General features: G+C 38.9%; 1 protein-coding gene across 15 annotated transcripts in view; it reads right to left on the bottom strand.

Annotated features, from left to right (window-relative positions):
• Positions 1-20,477, bottom strand: part of CADPS2 (calcium dependent secretion activator 2) — a 333,791-nt gene that overhangs the window by 116,471 nt on the left and 196,843 nt on the right. For all 15 annotated transcript variants that reach the window (XR_011139141.1, XR_011139137.1, XM_068932158.1 and 12 more), the window contains one exon: positions 6,850-6,916. Coding sequence is in view for 13 of the 15 variants with exons in the window: in XM_068932158.1 (XP_068788259.1) it covers positions 6,850-6,916 (67 nt within the window). In the remaining 2 variants the exon portion in view is untranslated. The remainder of the gene's footprint in view (positions 1-6,849; positions 6,917-20,477) is intronic.

Below are 20,477 nucleotides of genomic sequence, written 5' to 3'. Positions count from 1 at the left end.
TACTCGACAGGAGTCAAAGGGCTAATGTTGCATATCATATGTGCCCCTGTGTACATTAGCTCTCAGTAGGGCAAAAGAAATCAAAAATAGTTTTTTGAGAAATATTTTATACCATGTAAAAACGTCCGTATTCATTCTCCTTCCTGCCAAAAGGAAGAAGAAAAGCCAAAACCACACCAGCTTGCAATTTTCTGGAATGTGGTATATTTTGAGGTATGGCTTTAAGAAAAATTGAAAGGAAGCAAACCAGGTACTGTTAGGGAAAATATTTGGTATTGATCAAACTGCTCAGTCTACCGTGTGACAGAAAAAGTCCTGTATTCCATGAAGCTAGAGGAAAAAAGACTGTTCTGTATAAAAGTACTCTTTGCAGAGGGACTGCCAGAACAATTATCATGCAGCTGAAAGCATGAACACATAATCTGGGCAATTCTAGTTCAACACAGTAAATACCAGAACTTTCAGTTTGATTTTAAAAGGTCTAGTTTCCACATCTTTCCCATCTGCATTCAAACCCATGCCTATGTTGTTTAGCTCATTGGATACGGCACTGGGAAGGTCAAGCAGCTTGCAGCTGCCATGAACAACAACGTAAGTTACTTCTGATTGACTACTTTCACATACACAAAAAAAAAGTAAAGAGAAGAATATCTGTCACCATGTGATTTAAGACTCCATAGACAGAACAGTGGATGATAAGAAGAGCTAGGGAAAAAGTGATTGGAAAGATAAGGAAAGGAATGTAACAGCTGAGGGAGGAAATGCAATCACTGAAAGAAACTGAGGTGTTACCAGCTTTAAACAAAGAGCTGGAAAGACATAAAAGGTGATCAGAATAAGGTGCTTCCCAATCTGTGAACACTTGAGACTTAAAGGAACTGAATTTTCACAGGCCTCTACAGCTCCCATCTCCAGGCTCCCAGGACTGTAGGATGTCTGGTCAACTCACTGGTAAGATCTTGTTAACTTCTTTAGAATGACAACATCACTTCCTAGGTTTGCCAAATTATACAAGGATCCTCTGATAGAGGATGGACTAGCTTTATCTCAGTTGCTGATTGCTCAGCTAACTGTTACCTAGATTGATTGCTTTGGCTATAATTTCAAGATTTATCCTTTCTGAAGTCAAATTTCAACAGCTGACTTCCGCTTAATTCATATTTTAGTGGGTGTTGTACCTGCACACTGCTGCACCTCAAAATACAATGACTTCAACTGCTATTGATAAAAGACATTTGACTCTTTGTGTAAAAGACTGATATATATATGGAAAATAAAAATGGAAGGTGTGTGATTATTATCTGCATAATGCTCTGAAAATATTGCATTGTTTTAGGTATTTGGGGTCTTTTGCTACATTTATTTTGAGAATCTTTCACAAAACTGGATCATGCTATGCTATGTGTATGCGGCATATAGTGACTGTACGCTCTCCACAGAGCGTACAAGTGAAAGGAACAAGTATAACACCTCTCTCTCTAAAATTGCAACCAGGCCCCAAAGGATGAACTAATTCTTCAGATTCACAGCAGATATCTATAGTAAAGACAAACTAAATAGAAATATTCCACATCATTAATTAAAATGAGCTAGTTTTATGGGACATATATTGCAACTTCTGATTTTATGCATATAGTTTCTATGCTTTCATGCATGTATCTTAGAAAAGTACTGTATTTTGGTTCAGAGTTTTTAAATGATGAACAATCTATCACATCCCAAGATAAATTGTTCCACTGTTAGCTATCCCTACAATTAAAAATATGTCCTATATTTCGTCTGAATTTGTCTAGCTCTAGTATCAGACATATGATTTGATCATTACTCATTTTTCTGCTAAAGAGTCATTTATTATTCAAAGCACCTCTTCAATTTAAATACTCATTCAACATGATTAAGTCATCTTCTTAAATTTTTTCCCCATGTTGGCTGACTAAATAGAGCTTCTCAAGTTTTATTATTTATTATAAGGCAAGTTTTCCAGACTATTTTTTTGTTTTGTTTTTTTAATTTTTGTTTCTTTTTTAAAATCTCATTTATTCTAATTTTCAACACTTGCTACAGATATTAGACCTAGGCTCGGCTACTAATCTTGCCATTAGTCCTATGCACAGGAGCAATATCACCTCTGTTATGTTTGAGCTTACCTTGTTTATGTGCCCAAGAACCAGATTTGTCCTAGTGTACAAACACCACAGAGGGAGCTATTGGTTAATAATATACCTTCCAATCCTTCGCAGTATCACTGCATTTCATGAGAGCTCTCTCTTCACCCTCTCTTGTAAATTCAACCTACAGATTTAATTTTTGATGTCTGATGTTGCAGTAAAAAACATTTATCAAATTATTCTATTCTGTCAGCTGAAATAACCTAGCAGACATCCATATCACTAAAATTTGCATTTCAGTAACTCCATGAAACCACACTACATAGATAAGCTGAGCCATCAGAAAGGAAGTTAGTAGCCACTAATTGGGAAAATGCATGCATCTTTATTTTTTTCAGATTTCTTCAGCCACTTTACATTTTTGAAGATAAGGTTGTGGATGATCTAGGCTACACGTCTTTGCTCATTTTTTAATCATACCAGCATTATAAGAAAGGGATTATAATGACATTGATTTTATTTTTGTAAATAGATTTGAAATGCATTCTGATATTTTAAAACAACAATTTACTGAGAAGGTATTCATGTAAAAATAAGACATTTCATAATTTGTTGAGAAATTTTAAAGCCTATCCACCAACGGAAAGAAGAAAAAAAAAAAACCTCTAGAAGGGAAAAAAAAAATCCTACAAAATAAGGAAATACAGAACTTGTCTCATTTGATCACATTCGCAATCTCTTTAACCTTTTGCCTCATCATTGACTGTGGCTGCTCTCAGCTGCGTAAGAGGAGATATAAAACACTAGCAGCAGAATCCAAAAGAATGCTTTTTAAAATAGAAGCATGACTGTTCAAGCATATTTTTTAGTCAATGGAGCTCTAGGTAGTTTCCCCTTAGAATTCAGCAAATAAATATCAATAGTTGATACAATAACGGATATTCAAAATTAGGATTACGTAGAACACGTTTTCAGCCAAAAACAGAATCAAGTTGCCTTCTTAAATAGCACTGTTTGAGAGTAGAAAAGGAAATCTCCATCCTATAACTGCATTTACCTGAATTTCATAATTTTAATAGATCCAAACACCTGAATACTAGCCATTTTACTGACTTTGTAACAAAGTGGAAGACCAACAGCAAACCCATGAATACAGGGCAGACAGATATACACAGAAACCTGAAAATGAGCAGCTTCACTAGGGGTGGAAATACGCTGTTCAGCCTGTGAGGAAGAGCTTTGTGCCCATCACCGTGGTCCCTGGCCAGCTGACTGGTGGACCCCGTAGCTGGGGAGCCGCTGAACCCAGCCCTTCTGACGCCCAGGAGTGGGAGTATCTGCTGTTTGGGGAGATGAACACAGAAGGGCAGGTCAGCTCAACAACAGGAAGCTGATCAGGAGCTACAACGCCCCAGAAACTCTGGCTGAAGAAGCAGTAGCTTCTCTAGTAGTAGCTGAAGCAGCAGCCTCTCCCAGCTTCTGTTGCACTCAAAGCTTGGCAAATCCTTCTCGTGGATGAGCTGCTGAGCCCAGAACATGGAATAAGAATCATATTTGCCTGCTCTCCCCTCTACTTTGGACCCTGGGCACAACAATCAACCATAAATATGTACACTGGTTGCTTATATTCAGCTACTGATCTATTATGATGTCACTATCTGTTTCAGATTTTGTGCTTACCTTTCTACCATGATCCCTCATCCTAAAGTTTGAGCTTTGCGCTTCTACTCGGAAACATAACCTTTCTTTCTTACGAAAGTAAATATTATTTTATTATATAATATTTATTATAAAACAGTTTGTATAAAATAATATATAACAATGTATCATGCAATATAATAATAATAGTATTCTGTATATTGTGTAATAACATAAATTATTTATTATTTTTAATAATATGAATTTCAAATAGGAGAACAGTGATCCATTCTCCATAATGTTTAACTTTTCCCAAATCTTTGTGTTTTCGGCAAACTTCATCTCCTTCCCTACTTTATTTCAATACAAAATCTGACTGCAATAGCGATGAGTCTTCACTTGTATTCTAAGAAAGCAGTTCAAACCAGGCAAGTCCACATTAAAAATGTATGGTCTCACTTTCACTCCTCCTTCCCTTGTCCATTTGTTGCGCACTTCTCCCCTTCAGCCACCACTATTATCCATACACTTGTATATTCAGAACTGCATTCGGGCGAATCTTTTGTATGTGTGTTTGCATATATCTATTTAAGTTTTCACTTAGTCTCAACTAAAACATACAAGATTAAATCTTAGAACTTTTACTTTCTCAAAATAATTAAAGTCAAATCTCCCCCTGACAGCCATTAGAAAGACAGCATGAACTAGCCTGCATATCTAGGATGTTTAAAAAACAAGTATCAATTAAACAAACAGCTGGCTTCTCAAACTTCAGAACAGATGAAATTAAAGTGACAAAAGTGAATCTGTATTTAGATTAATGAAGGAAGATATCAGATGATAAACAAGTTAAATATTGCATGCCCAGCTGTGGCTTCTTACTGAACACATCATATCCCCGTCTCTTCCCGTTTTGAAATGGATAACCTTCTAGAGAAGTGACTGGATTGTAAAAGGAAAAACAGTAAATATAACAAAGTCATTAAAATTTCCAGACCCTATAACCTTCCTATAACATTGAGCTGCTGCTTCATGAATGACCAATAACTTCTAACTCATGCAGCAATCACTCTCCTGAAAAATCAACATTATTCATCCAATTTCACACTACAGTCAGATTTCAAAAACACATGTAAATCACCTTGATAGCCTCTCTCTTACAACTGAATGTCATATCCTTAATGTAGCTCAACATAAGCTAAAAGTTAAGCTATAGAAGAAGAATCGTCAACATGTCAATAATAAATCAATACAACAGGCTTCCTGAATGCTTATTTCACACGTGTCAGCTTCAGCATATTGTCAGTGTAAGTAACAGGTAGATTATATAAATGAGCCAGAGCTGCCCAGACAATCAAGATTGATTTAATGCAGTATCTTTTATATAGCCTTATTGAGCTTGGTAGCTGTTTTAAAATGAAATAGTGATGTCTAAATCCCATCACAGCTGGAAAATTCCTGTAATATTCTCCCACGATATTTCAATTTGAGAATAGAAAGTAGAAGATAGCAGATGATTGGCTGGAATCAACTGTTCTCCCAGTTGTCTCCAATATTAGATGCACAAAAAGACCATGGGTCTCTTAGGGTTTTTTTTTTTTTTCTTTCCTCAAAACTCAGCTGCAGTCTGTGGCTCAGAAGAAGTAAACGGGTCTTTTTATGAAAGGTAGGATACAAAGTAGGAGGAGTATGAAAGACGAGAATGTAGGATGAGGGAGTATTCTATTTTTTGGGGGGAGGGAGTGGACTTTAAGAAGTTATTTTCACTTTATATCCATGCTTTACAGGCAATTTCATCTTGGGAAGAGATCTCCTCAGTTCCTGCTAATCTTAATAAACTCATGAGTATGCCTCATATCCTCACACGGAGCGTTGGTAAGACCAGAGCCAAAATGAATTCACTAACTTTTCTGGATGATCCCATTTCACCTTATAACCATTACTCATTAATTATCAATATGGCAGCCAATTTCCATTGAAGCCAGTGAGAACACCATACTGACTTCAACCTTACCAAAAGTAAGATGCAAATACTCTCAGCTTTTCTTTACTGAAGAACTAACTCAGGATTTCTTAACATCCTTACAATTTTCATGATTCAGGAGTAGGAAAGGAAAAGGACCAGCTAAGTATGACTGACAGAATGCTAGGGAAAGGGATCAGGGCTTCTGTAAAGTAGTTTTAGAAGCTTTCATTCTTAAAAAAAAGTCTCTGCTTAACAAGCTTCATCCTTCATATGACGATTATGGAGACTCACATCATCACCATAACACTTCTCTGTCAGCAAAACAAATGACACACAGAAGAATGGGCCTTTCTCCACAAATTCAAAACATCAAATTTGTAACTGCAATCTGAAGACAAGCACAAACAAAAAATAATGAGTCTCCAAAGATTTAAAAGAGGCTTTTCAGGTTTGACCACTCAGAAAATCTACATTTCTAGTCCAAATTTATTAGTCACAGGTTAATGTCACCATTCACTGGCATGTGAAGATACTTACAGTTCTGGATTTGTACAAAAAGTTATGAAATATCAGCCCAGCAAATTTCTGTGGTCAACAGTAATTACTGCACTAGATTTTCTATAAACACTACACAATCATATTTTACACAATTTAATATTACAAGGAAAAACAAAAAAGCATTATTTTAAAAAAATAATTATGAAAAAGAGCTTAATAGTAAATATTGTTGCTATTACTTAATTTTAAGGGCAGAAAATCATTGTTGAAATAGAATAAATTAAACAAATATAATCTACTTCTTAAAAATATTACTTTATTTTAAACTGAGTGCTGATAGAAAGCTGTCAGCAAGACATTTCAAGATACAATTTCACTCTTGTAATTTCTAGGTTTGGGTTCAAACATTTCTCAATGTACGGATTGTTTTATGTATTTGTAAAACTCAGTGACACTTTTGCTTATTAAATATGTAAATTTAAATAAATTATCCTGGGAAGTCTCTGTGCTATAACAAGCTTAGAATTGTGCTCCAGTACCCGAAGATACTGACTTACAAGTTGCTGCAGAAACCCTACGCAAGAGAACTGGTATTCATTTTAATGAAATTTCACACTCTTCATTTGGCAGATTACTAACCTGAACAAGAACAAAGTAGCGTTTTTTCCACCTCTTCCAAACCTTCTGCCCTAGAGCATACAAATATCTACAAAAGAAAACATAAGGTAATGTAGTTATTCTACTCCATAAGCATTATATTAGGGCCCAATATAAATAAACATATTCATTTGATTTACTATTGAGCGTCTCTTCAATTTAAGTGTCATTACATCTAAAGAGGAGTGATTTTTCTTCTCCTATTTACTCAGACCATGAAAATACAAAGACATAGTCCTTTTCAGTCAAAACTAGACTTTACAAAAATTAAAAAAGCAAAAAGTAGAAACTAAGTATTGCACTGTTTAAGGCTTACCTGCTCATCACTTATATTTTGCCAATTGCCTTTAAAAAAAGAACAATAGCATTAAGTAGGACAATTTTGACTACACAGAAGTACTAAATATTAGGAAAGTTCAACTCCTAGCTCTTTTTTTTTTCTTTTCTTTTTTTCTTTCCTGCCTTTGGTTTCTATAGGTCTGTTGGCTTGTGTTTTTCTAGCCTGTAAGAAGTCAGTCACAGTGTTAGTTTGTGAAAATTCTCAAATAACAAAATGCAAGCAAACAAAGAAGACTAAATTTTTCCAGTGTAAACGAGTCAAATTTCCTGACTACAAGCTGCCCACCATAGATATTCTTAAATTAAAAAACTGTTTGTCCCTAGGCAGCTTCCAGACTTTGGATCATGTGCTGTAGTCAGGAGTATCAACCAGTGAGATGATTAAAACCATGGATGCTGATATCATTTAGTGGTCGAAGAAGCACCTTCATTACCAAAGAAGTTACAGCCAGTTTCATGGCACTGCATCAACATGTTTTTGCCATTGTGGGTATGCCGCCACATTGTTAACAAGAAGAACAAGAAGAGGATGAGCTCTGCACCTGTCAGCTAGAGCCTAAAAACACTAAGGAGCTGCTGCTTAACCAGCCAGGAGAGCAAAACATCACCTACGAGATTTCTCATCTGGCTGGTCAGCCTCTACCAAGGGCCACTGGAGCGTGACCAGTCCAGGGCAGAACAAAGCTCCAAATCCTTGCTCAGGTCAATGGGCACTGGCTTCACAGGGCACTCTCCAGAGGACGTTGGCATGTATAGTATCGAGAAGGTAATGGCCAGGATCACAGATGGCACAGGAGCCTTTGTGATACGACAATAGAGTCTGCAGATCTCTATTTTCTGATTTCTTTTGGGGGCTCCGTTGCCTGACAGTTTTGAGCTTTCCATAAAACAAACCACTCCCATGGAACAGGCATGCCTTTGTATCTTTTTCCCCACCTGGCCTCAGCATAGACTCAAGCATATTCATTCCCTCTTTAGATATTACAGATGAATGACAAAATTTTGTCTAACATGAACGTTCAGGGTACTGCCCCTGAATAACTTTGACTGTTCTGGCAGATTACATAATGGATCTCTCATTATTATAACACAGATATCTTGCCTTTCTTCATCTCCTGCTACACCGGTGCTGAAAGTTTTTCAAAACAGCCAAGCATGTTCCCCCCTAAAACAGAATATTTACTTTCCTCAAAGCATGACACATTTCCTCCATTACTGTATTTTCTATTATGGATTGCCAGGGAAGGGAAAATGGACAAATTTCACTCAGCCTTGAAGATGAACGACTAGGGATAGAAAAGAAAAACGGTTCACAGACGGCCTTTGGGCTCTCTCGGTCTACATGATGTTTCTGCCAGGCTACCCCTCAGAATATCCTACAGGCTTCTTTGACCAATGTTGGAGGGCGTTTGCCTCATACACTGGATAGAGCAACAGAATACACGGTTCTCAAACGCTACAGTACAAAGATGTCCTTATCATGTTCCCACCCTTCTTGGCATGTCTTAGAGAGGGGTAAAGGAGCTGTAGACTAATAGAGGATTCCTCTTAGTCTAGACTAATCTTTCTATTGTCAGCAATAGTGACTGTATATTCTAACAGAAACACAGAAGAAAATGAATAACCCCGCCTGGGGTGGAAAAGTGCTTCTAAAATATAAGATCTTAATAGCACAAGAAAATAGGTAGTTGCTTTTTAAATTACTTTTCATGTCAGATATGCCACACATGGTTCTGCAGTATAAGCAGAACTGCCACAAGTTATAGTAAAGTCAAAATTATAGCATAAGAAAGCATTAAAAAAAAAGAAATTAAATACCAATGTTCACTTCTCTCCCCTGTAAGTCACACTTAAGTAAGGTGCTAAATAGCAGGTTCTTTGGGGAAATAAAGGAGTAGAAAATTGACTACTTAGCTTTAAAATCTGCTGGTCTTAGATAAGATCAGGTAACAAAGATATTAGCATTCATGACACAAAGCTAGGGTTTAAAATAGAAGTGCAAAGCATTATGGCACTTAGTTTTACAAATCATTATAAACACACAGCCATAATCTTACATCATTAATCCCTCCTCCAGTGCCCTCTCTCATGGTGACAGTTTTTTTCCTCCTGTAGAAAATTTCCAAGGGATTTAGCCTATGCTCATTTCAAGTGTACGAGCTCCTGTAAGATCAGGAGATGAATACTTACTCCTAAGTCTAACATTCACACCCTGAACGAACCAAATTCCTAGGCTCCTAAATCCTATTTAAGCTTCTCTTTCCCATTCATTTTCCACTGAAATCAATGAGAAGTGAAGAATCTAGAAACCTTGTTAGATTTAGACAGTAATACTTAGGATTTGTAGCAACTGCAGTCGACATCCAGAACAGAAAAAGTATATAAGAGCCAGTTCCCAGACCTAAGTTTCCCTTGAGTTTCCAAGGTTTTCACAAGAAAATCAAGAGGTCAACAGATTTAGAAATGAACTAAGTCTTAGGGCTAACTCGAAGAATGTTTTGCTTTTAGGATGGGGAGTTGTGTGATTTTGCACAGGTCTCAGCTAAAGTCTGTACCGCAAGGCAGAGCAGCCCCTTTCATAGCCACAAAATCACAGAGCTGAAGCCTGTTGTTTCTCTTTACTCATATGCATGTCTGCATTCACCTGCAAGTCTCGCTCACTCTCTCCAGCCAAAAAACATTGAGAAGCAACACTGACTCTTAAATACCTTCAGCAGCAGTAAGAAACATACAACAGCCATTCCTTCAAAAGTTGCACCTTTCTTTAGGTAAAATATTCCATGCAATAGCACAATGTTCAACCACTGTCACAGTAAAAAAGGGTTATCTTATGTTCAAGCACAGTTTCCTGTGTTTCAGTTTGTGCCCTTTGCCTTTCGTCCAGTCACTGGGCACCAGAGAGAAGTATCTGGCCCCATTCCCTTGACACCCTCCCATTAGGTATTCATACACACTCATAACAGGCCCGAGCGCCTTCTCCTCTCGAGGTTAAACAGGCCCAGCTCTCTCAACCTTTCCTCATGTAAGAGATGCTTCAGTCCCTTCATCATCTTCATGGCCCTTCGCTGGACTTGCTCCAGTAGGTCCATGTCTCTCTTGTCCTGGGAAGCCCAGAACTGGACACAGTGCTCCACACGTGGCCTCATCAGGGCTGAGTAGAGGAGCAGGATCCCCTCCCTCGACCTGCTGCCAATGCTTCCTAATGCAGCCCAGGAGGCTGTGGGTGTTCTTTTTCTCAAGGGCACGTTGCTGGTCCATGGTCAACTTGTTGTTCACCAGGACTCCCAGGTCCTTCTCCGCAGAGCTGCTTTCCAGCAGGTCAGCCCCCAGCCTGTATTGATGTATGGGGTTATTCCTCCCCAGATGAATGACTTTTTGCATTTTAATTTGCTGAACTTCACGAGGTTCCTCTCTGCCCATTTCTCCAGTCTAAAAGACCCTCTGAATGGCAGCACAACCTTCTTATGTATCACTTCTCCCAGTTTTGTGTCATCTGCAAACTTGCTGAGAGTGCATTTGGTCTCACCATCTAGGTCACTAATGACAACGTTAAACAGGACTGGACCTCGTATCTACCCGTGGGGTGGCCTCTACCTAGACTCAGTGCTGCTGATCACAGCCCTCTGAGCCTGGCAGTTCAGCCAATTTTCAGTCCACCTGCCTGTCCACTTACCTAGTCTGTACTTCATCAGCTTGTCTACGAGGATGTTATGGGCAACGCCACCACATACCTTAGCACAGTAGAAATAAACAGCATCCACTGTTCTTCCCTCATTCTCAAGCCATTTTATAATACAGTTCAGTAGTAAAATTAAAATGTCAACCAAATAATAACCATGCAATCACTTCCCTTAGCTTTACGCTCTTTTCTTTTTACGTTTCTTTTCTTTTCTTAAACTATGACTTAATACTGCCTTCTTCTTCATTCCAAAATTGAACTGTGAATGTCACAACTATTTTAAAGTCATAGATTAACCTCATTCCTCACTGCTTACAATGTGGCAGTAAAATAAATATTTAATATTTATCGTTCATTTTTCTGGAAAATAAAATTACAAATGATTGCTACTGATTGATTGCATTTCTACTACAAAATATTGAAACACTTGGATAAACATGTTTTAGATATCGTTTTGTCTCAGTCAGTATTATTTTTTACTCTGGAAATGGATGGAGTAGAAAAACAAACCAATCAATTTTCTCAATTAAGTCTGGTAGTTACTAATTTTTAAATACATAAAGGCTGAATATTTTTCAAAGTGCATTTCATTTGTATTATAAAAATTCAGAAACACATTACTAAATATTATAGTTAAGTTTCAATTATGTGATGGAATACATAGGAAGGAAGATGACAGCTTATTTGCTCTAAGTCCACCCTGCAAGAGTGCAAGGTTCTACTTTTTGAAGAAAAAATCAGCACTAATGAATAGCTGAAAAATATAATTGAGTGTGGAATACTGGAGCTATTCACTGCTGGAGAAATAAGAAAGGACTTATTACTTCTGTGGAGATCATTTTTAGACCAGCCTTTTTATTCTAAGGAACGAAGCAATCTATCTACATCTTGAATGATAAATTCTCTACTTGTAAAAGGCTTCATTTATCACAAACAATGAAAAAAATACAGAAAGAAAAATCAATACATGTAGCAGTTTAGTCCAGCAAAGGCCTTTCTTAGAGAGAAACCTCAGTCAAGGTTGAAAGAGCAATTAATGCAGTCTCAAAAATCTGGGCCATTCTGATAGAGTTCGGTTAACATGTGGCAGAAGTAATCATCCACTTGTGAAAATGATTTTCAGTTCATTCTCAAACACCTTTCAGACACTCATGATCCCATTTAACTGACAACAATACAGGCTATCTGTGGGCATCATTGCCTTCCATGTGAGAACCAATAGGGACCGAATGCCCACAGGCACTTTCAGTCATCCCTGGCTTCTCTGTCCCTTGCATAAAAGGAATCTTCCTTGCACCACATTCCTTCTTTTATTTAACCCCACGAGATTAAGCCATTTTTTTGTCTTCAGTTCAGGATGAGAGAGAAAACTGATTCAAGACAACAATATGACCTGGGTCATCAGAAGCCCAGCAGTAAACATTCTCGGATTCATTTTAGTACTTTCTGTGCTCTTGAGAAAGAGAACTAAATAAGCCTTCAACTGATGGGGAAAAAAAAAATCACCCTAAACTTCTGTTGCAATTATGATTGTTAAAGATATAGAAATCTTGAGGAATGTAAAGTAATATAAACACCACAACCGAAGAAAACTTACTTCCATTTGTTCCAATGAGAGAGATACTCATAATATGAACAGGAAAATGTGTTTTTTTTTCTCCTCTAAATAATTTTTCACTTGCAATATTAGATGGGTATAGGTGTGCTGGAGGATCAGATATCTGTAGATTCTTTTAATACTGATATCTTATTGCAACCCAGATCACTTTAATATTTGTGAATATGTATGCCAGTACTTACAGAATCTGTGAAGTAATGGCAACTTGAAAAAAATTAATTCCATTTATGTCATATCAAGAAACCAATCTGGTACGTAAAATGGCAGCATTCATCAGGACAAGAAACTCCTTGAGTCCTTGATATCCTTCAGATGTAAAATAATTTTAAAAGTTTTCTAATTCTAATGTAATCTAATTGTAGTGCAAACAGGTAATGCAGCACACCAGTTAAAGAGCTGGTGCTGAGGGCCAGACATCCACTCTCTAGGTGCTTTTATGCAATTTACTTTAGACTAGCTCTAGTCTGGTCCCATGGAAGCACAGAAAGCGTCTGGTCCCATGGAAGCACAGAAAGCAGGAACAACTAGGAGATTCTTTTCAAAAGTATGCTACTAATCTGAATTTAAATGCTACTGTAGATGCAGATGTAGATGTGTCATTTCTCTCCCTTAAGCATCCCGTTTGGCTGTGGCAATGCTCTTTATATAGCCAGACCTTTAATCAACTCAGAAAAAAAAAATTGCATCCAGTCCAGAAACCTCTCCATCTCACTGCACATGACACTGCAATTAGATATAGAAACTGGAGAACCTCTTTTTCCAGGCAGTCAGTGATGGTTTTTCTGATCTCCAAAGCCTAAGTGACTAGGGACCTGCTAATATGAAAATCTACTTTTGTTGCTGGATCACACTGCCAATGATGGAATCAATCAAGGACTCCTGCTCAGAGTCACATTGCTATGACATAAATAAGTAAACTAAGCTGTCAACAGAGGTAAATCCAGTTTTGGACACCCTGTGTCTAGTGGTGATGTCTAGTAAGAGCAGTGAACTCTTACGAATGTTAACTGGTTTTGGTGCCTCTGGCTGGTTACAATTTTCTTTTCACTGCCTTGGAGGCTTTAGTTTTATATTGATAGAAATTTATTTTTAGTTTCATAGAGAACAGAGACCTCAGCAGGGCTAATTTTGTATTTTTGCAATAAAATATATAAGCAGAAAATGACATTCTAAAGTCTGACGATTCCAAGTATTTTCATAATGTTTGTTGTCCATCGTCACTAGCAGATGTTTTAAAGCCACTGCAGATGACTACAAAAAGTCCATCTGATCTAGCAAAGGCAAGGGAAAAAATGCTGCACCTTGTATTTCTATTTATGATTTGAAAGCAAGTATACACATTACAGTACTGAAATAATCTAACACTTTCCTTCACTTCGTGCACACAGAAGATATTTATTCAGAATGTTATGATATTTTGTATATTTTCCTTTAATTCTTAGTAATTAGATTTTTACCAAAATGTCTAAAAGAAATTAATTGAAAATACTATTTTAAAATAGCCCTAAAGTTTTAAAACAAATCAGTGTAACCAGCAAGCTCTAACCTACCTCTCATTATTTTCATAATAGGAATATTACTTGATTCTTGAGCAGTGCTTTAAAAACTTAACTTAATTCCTCCTCACAATACACCCACTAGGGTATGTTAGCATTACTTTTTTAGCTTCTGAGGGAGATAAACTTAGGCAGAGAAGTCTGGAGAACAGTTTAGAAGATGAGGTTCTAATACTGCAGAAGAAATATTCAAGAAAGCCTCACATCAACCCTTGTCTTCCTGTCCTGTCACAGAACCACAGAATGGTTTGGGTTGGAAGGGACCTCTGGAGATCATCTAGTCCAACCTCCCTGCTCAAGCAGGGTCCTCTAGAGCCCATTGCCCAGGACTGCGTCCAGACGGGTTTTGAATTATCTCCAGCGAAGGAGACTCCACCACCTCTCTGGGCAACCTGTTCCAATGCTCTGTCACCCTCACAGGAAAGCAGCTTTTCCTCATGTTCACATGGAACTTCCTGTGCTTCAGTTTGTGTCTACTTCCTGTTTTCCTGTCACTGGGCACCACGGAGAAGAGGCTGGCCTCATCCTCTTGACATACTCCCTTCAGATACTTGTACACATTGATCAGATCCCCTCTCAGTCCTCTCTTCTCCAGGCTGAACAGGCCCACCTCTCTCAGCCTTTCTTCACAGAATAGATGCTCCATGTCCCTTCATCATCTTAGTAGGCCTTTGCTGGACTCAGTCCAGGAGCTCCATGTCTCTCTTGTACAGGGGAGCCCAGAACTGGACACAGTACTCCAGGGGAGGCCTCCCCAGGGATGAGGAGAGGGGCAGGATCACCTCCCTCCACCTGCTGGCAACACTCTGCCTAATGCAACCCCAGGATCCCATTGGCCTTCTTGGCCACAAGGGCACACTGCTGCCTCATGTTTAACTTGTTGTCCACCAGCACTCCCAGGTCCTTCTCGGCAGAGCTGCTTTCCAGCAGGTCAACCCTCAGCCTGTACTGGTGCATGGAGGTGCAGGACCTTTGTTGAGGTGCAAGGTGCACTTGCCTTTGTTGAACTTCAGGAGGTTCCTCTCCGCCCACCTCTCCAGCCTGTCCAGGTCCTTCTGAATGGCAGCACAGCCCTCTGGTGTGTCAGCCACTCCTCCCAGTTTTGTATCATCAGCAAACTTGCTGAGAATGCACTCTGTGCCTTCCTCAGGTCATTGATGAATACATTGAACAAGACTGGACCCAGGACTGACCCCTGGGGGACACCACTAGCCACAGGCCTCCAACTGCACTCTGCACCACTGACCACAACCCTCTCTGCCATCCAGCCAGTTCTCCATCCACCTCACTGTCCACTCATCCAACCCACACTTCCTGAGCTTGCCTATGGGTGTGATGGGAGAGAGTGTCAAAAGCCTTGCTGAAGTCCAGGCAGACAACATCCACTGCTCTCCCCTCATCTACCCAGCCAGTCATTCCACCATAGAAGGCTATCAGGTTGGTCAAGCATGATTTCCCTTTGGTGATTCCATGCTGACTACTCCTGATCACCTTCTTGTCCTCCACATGTTAGAGATGGCCCCCCAGGAGGAGCTGTTCCATCACCTTTCCAGGGACGGAGGTGAGGCTGACAGGCCTGTAGTTTCCTGGCTCCTCCTTCTTGCCCTTTTGGAAGACGGGGGTGACACTGGCTTTCTTCCAGTCCTCAGGCACCTCTCCTGATCTCCAGGACCTTTCCAAGATGATGGAGAGTGGCCTAGCCATAACATCCGCCAGCTCCCTCAGCACTCGTGGGTGCATCCCATCGGGGCCCATGGATTTATGGATGTCAAGTTTGGACCAAAGATCTCTAACCTGATCCTCCTCCACCAAGGGAGAGTCTTCCTTTCTCCAGCCTTCCTCTCTTGTCCCCAGGGTGTGGAATTCCTGAGGACTGGCCTTAGCAGTGAAGACTGAAGCAAAGAAGGCATTCAGTAACTCTGCCTTCTCTGTATCCTTCGTCACCAGGGCACTCGCCCCATTCTGCAGTGGGCCGACATCTTCCCTAGTCTTCCTTTTGCTCTTGATATATTTGAAGAAGCCCTTCTTGTTGTCCTCGACATCCCTTGCCAGATTTAATTCCAAATGGGCCTTAGCCTTCCTTGTCGCATCCCTGCACACTCTGACAACGTCCCTGTATTCCTCCCAAGTGGCCTGCCCCCTTTTCCACATTCTGTAGGCTTCCTTCTTCTGTTGGAGTTTGGCCAGGAGTTCCTTGCTCATCCAGGCAGGTCTCCTGCCCGCTTTGCTCGACTTCTTCCTCAGAGGGATGCACTGATCTTGAGCCTGGAGGAAGTGACGCTTGAATATTAGCCAGCTTTCTTGGACCCCTCTTCCTTCTAGGGCCCTACCCCATAAGATTCCCCCAAGTAGGTCCCTGAAGAGGCCAAAGTCAGCTCTCCTGAAGTCCAGCGTTGCAATCCTACTCATTGCCCTGCTCCCTCCTCGTAGGATCCTGAACTCCACCATCTCCTGGTCACTGCAGCCAAGGCTGCCCCCAACCTTCACATCTCCAACTAGACCTTCTTTGTTCGTTAGTACAAGGTCTAGCATTGCACCTCTCCTCGTTGGTGTCTCCACTACCTGGGTCAAGAAATTATCATCAATCCTCTGCAGGAACCTCTTTGACTGTTTGTGCCTAGCTGTGCTGTCTTCCCAGCAGCTGTCAGGGTGGTTAGAGTCTCCCATGAGAACCAGGGCCTGTGATCGTGAGGCTACTTCCAGCTGTCTGTAGAAGGCCTCATCGACTACTGCCTGATCAGGTGGCCTGTAGTAAACCCCCACAACCGTGTCATCCATGTTAGCCATCCATTAGGAAATGCATTTCAATGGCCTGTAAAGCTGTTTTGCCTTTTCATTGCTTGTGTTAAATACGCAAATCATCCATGAACTAAAAATATGTAAAAGAAAGTGTTCCAAAGGGAAATGGTAAATTAAACACTTTTGTCTTCGCCACTCCCCTGTGCCACTTGCAGTAGCCACGTTTCTCTTGTATTAGGTATGGATCCCATGTTAGCTATTCAAAGCAGATTTTGCCTTCAGAGCTTAGATGAACTAAATTATGGGCACTATAGGGATCCATTGGTTATATTGGATCCCTATAGTGCCAAGACTCCAAACGTAAGTTTGGGCTTTGCAGTTGCCTAAAAGCAGATGAAATGAAATACATCATGGAAGGTAGATAACGTGACTTTCACTGCAAATTTAAATACTTTTGTGGATGTCAGAAACAAGGGCTCTGAACAACCTTGCAAATTCTTGTTTGCCATCTGACTAGTTATTCTAAAGCACCATTCAGATTTTTTTTTCTTTTGAGCCAGTTCTATAAAATGAAGCTGTAATCTTCTATGTATGCAATGACTGAACCTTACTTATCAGTCCCTGTGCTTTGTGGAAATCCTAATGCAGAAAATACATATCTGTAGTTTAGCAACCAATAAAAGCATCACTTTGAAATGTCAAATTTAATGGGTGATACATATATATTTATTTGTTTATTTAAGGAAAAGAGCCTTCTGATTGGACAAGTTGGGAATTGCAATGTTTTTTTCCTACATTACAATTCTGAGACTTCAAGCCCTCATACATTAGAAAACTCCCTTTTAAACTACCAGACTTCACATAAACATTGAAATCAACAAACATCACTTCTAATTCCAAAATACTCCAGCAGAAAGACACAATATGTTGCTGATATTAGTGATGGCAGACTGCCTCTACTGCATCTCTAGCAACTCTAAGGAAGATAGATAGGAATGCTGCCAGACACTGATTTCCATTCTCACAGCACAAAGCAATAGTTACAGCTTGTTTCCATGAATTCAAGTTAGCTACAGTTCATCGTGCATTTTATGCATTCCTCGACAGGTTTGTGAAATCCACTGAAGGTTAATGTTTAGGCAGAAACAACATCTGCCTTGGGATGTCCTGGCACTGAAGATGAGCAGAGTTTGGAAGAGTACTAAGGGACAGTACTTACAAGCTTTCCTAGTTATCTGCTGCTGGCCACAGTGGGAAACACCATACTGGATTAGCTGAACATTTGATCCTGTGCAATAAAGCCATTTAACATGCTTATTCTAATAGAGAAATGCTGCCATGGAAAACCTACCAATTCAGAATGGCAGCTTGCAGGTATTGAAAGTTAGTGTCAGAAGAATACTTACTATAGCTCTCAATTGCCTTTTGATGACAATTCATGAGTGGAAACAAGGAAGAAAGCTTTCATAGCACGACTGAGCCAATTAGTACTCTTAAAATATCCATTTTGAGAAACTTTGTTATAAAGAAGACATAACCGTAGAGTTTTAAAAGATGCCAAAGCAGCAAAGTGACTTCTGATTCCGTGTCACTGAGGCTCTTCTGAAGAAATGTTCTTTGCAAAAGAACATAAAAGTGGCAACACAAAAGCATATTCAGGCCTATATTTTGTTCCCAACAGGATGCTGGAGGGAAGTAGCAACTGGATGCTGGGCAAACACCCAGTTATATATCACCACAATAATCTCCTATAGTCGTGCTACTAGTGGCTCTAGGAGTTTCTTTATGCAGAAATGGTGTCTGTACTTACTATTTGTTAACAGATTTTTTTCAAAGAATGCCCACAGTTGTTTCTTGAACCCTTGTAAATTTTCAGATTTTACAACATCTAGTAGCAAAGATTTCCACATCTCAGCTACTTGTGCCTAGAAGCAGCTCTTTTGGTTTGGTCTAAAATTGCCACTTACTAGTCTTATTTAGTGATTGTCTGGTCGAAGCACTGGAACAGACAACTCAAAAGTAATTTGTGATACACCTTCCCCGTGCCACACACTCATTTTCATCTATGTATGATACATAGACATTATGATCATAAACGTGATTGAATATTCTTGGAAATACCACACAGAAATGAACAATTTGAAACTGAATTTCACAGGAGTTATTCCAGGAAACTACAGAATTGCATCACTGAGAATTGTATCCCCTTTATGAACCTTATTTTAAGATCCTTTTATGGAATTGAGGATTTTTAAAATGGATCCAGATCATTAGAAAAATATAACAATCCTAAAGAAATGTTTTTTCACTATCAATAATATATTGGAAATAATAGATTTTAGATAGTTGTTAGACAAAAGCAAAACCGATAAACAAGAAAGATATAACCTTATAACAATACCACAGTTTGTTCTTTGTCAAATGTTATTTTTATCATAATAAATACATATAAAATAAAAACATACAAATACATTTCTGTGCCTGTACTAGAGTTGTTAAATTGGAGCTGGTTGGCCTCTGGAGCTGTAGAAGTCATACTTCAGGAATACAGCACTTATCAGCTGTGAGGGAGCATCAGAGCCATCTACTGGGGTCAGCCCATTACTGCTGCACAGGATGGCTCCCTCAAACAACCGTCTCCCCAAAACAGCAATACCAACGTGCTGATATGGACATGGAACTGCAACACTGCAGTTACACAAATTTTCCCCCAAATCTGTAAAACTTAAGAAGAAATGTAAGTGACGATTTGGATGCTATAGCAGATCCGAAGTTGGAGTTTTAGAAATACTTTTAAAAAAAATTACATTAAATTGTATATATTAAAGAGCAAAATGCACTGTATGAATGCTTAGGGGACCAGTTTAAATGCAATTAAAAATAAAAATTAATCTTATTAGTATTGCTCAGTGATTATTGTTCAAATCTCAGCTTGAGATTTTCAATTCCTTTCCCAAAACAGAACTTTATATGTGTACATACATATATAAATGTATATGTGTACATATATGTGTGTGTATATATATATAAATAGAGATCAATTTCTTGCTATAATTCAATCAAGACGTTAGAGAAAAACTGAGTAGTTCCAGTGTGCCTCAAACCTATTAGAGTAGCTACCTCCACCCTTGAAATATCCGACTTTGCCACAGTATTCTTATGGATTTTATCAGAATTTATGGACCTAAATTTCCTTCTGGGCTTTAATCACTTCCATGTTAAATATCTTAAAATCGTCTTCTAAAATAGACGGTACATATCCAGAGAAAACCTGTCATTCTTAGCTATTAAGAAGCTACACATGGAAACATCTAAAATTAACATGCAGCTGCTTAGTCTGTATTGGTTAGGAATATATACATTTTTATAAATTATAAAAGTTTTAATAAAATCATATAAACAATCAAAAGTGAGATTCATTTACTCGTCATAATCATATTCCCATCTTTTCCGTTAATTTAACCATGCTGCCCTCCTGTGGATGTCAGGATATGTATAATGCAATAGCTCAGAAGTTGAAAATCTGGTTCAAACTGATCCCTGCTACCTGTACAGTAAATGATTTGAACAGGAAAGAAAATGTGACTGTGAAACCATAAAAAGTGGTTAAATGAAACTTCAGACCAATGATTATGAAATATATATTTGCAATTGTTTTAAAAGGAGTATTTTAAATAAT

Source organism: Struthio camelus, chromosome 1 (genome assembly GCF_040807025.1).
Source record: "Struthio camelus isolate bStrCam1 chromosome 1, bStrCam1.hap1, whole genome shotgun sequence".
Classification (NCBI taxonomy): domain Eukaryota; kingdom Metazoa; phylum Chordata; class Aves; order Struthioniformes; family Struthionidae; genus Struthio; species Struthio camelus.
Note: the sequence above shows the minus strand (reverse complement) of the source record. Positions and strands in the feature narration are given on the sequence as shown.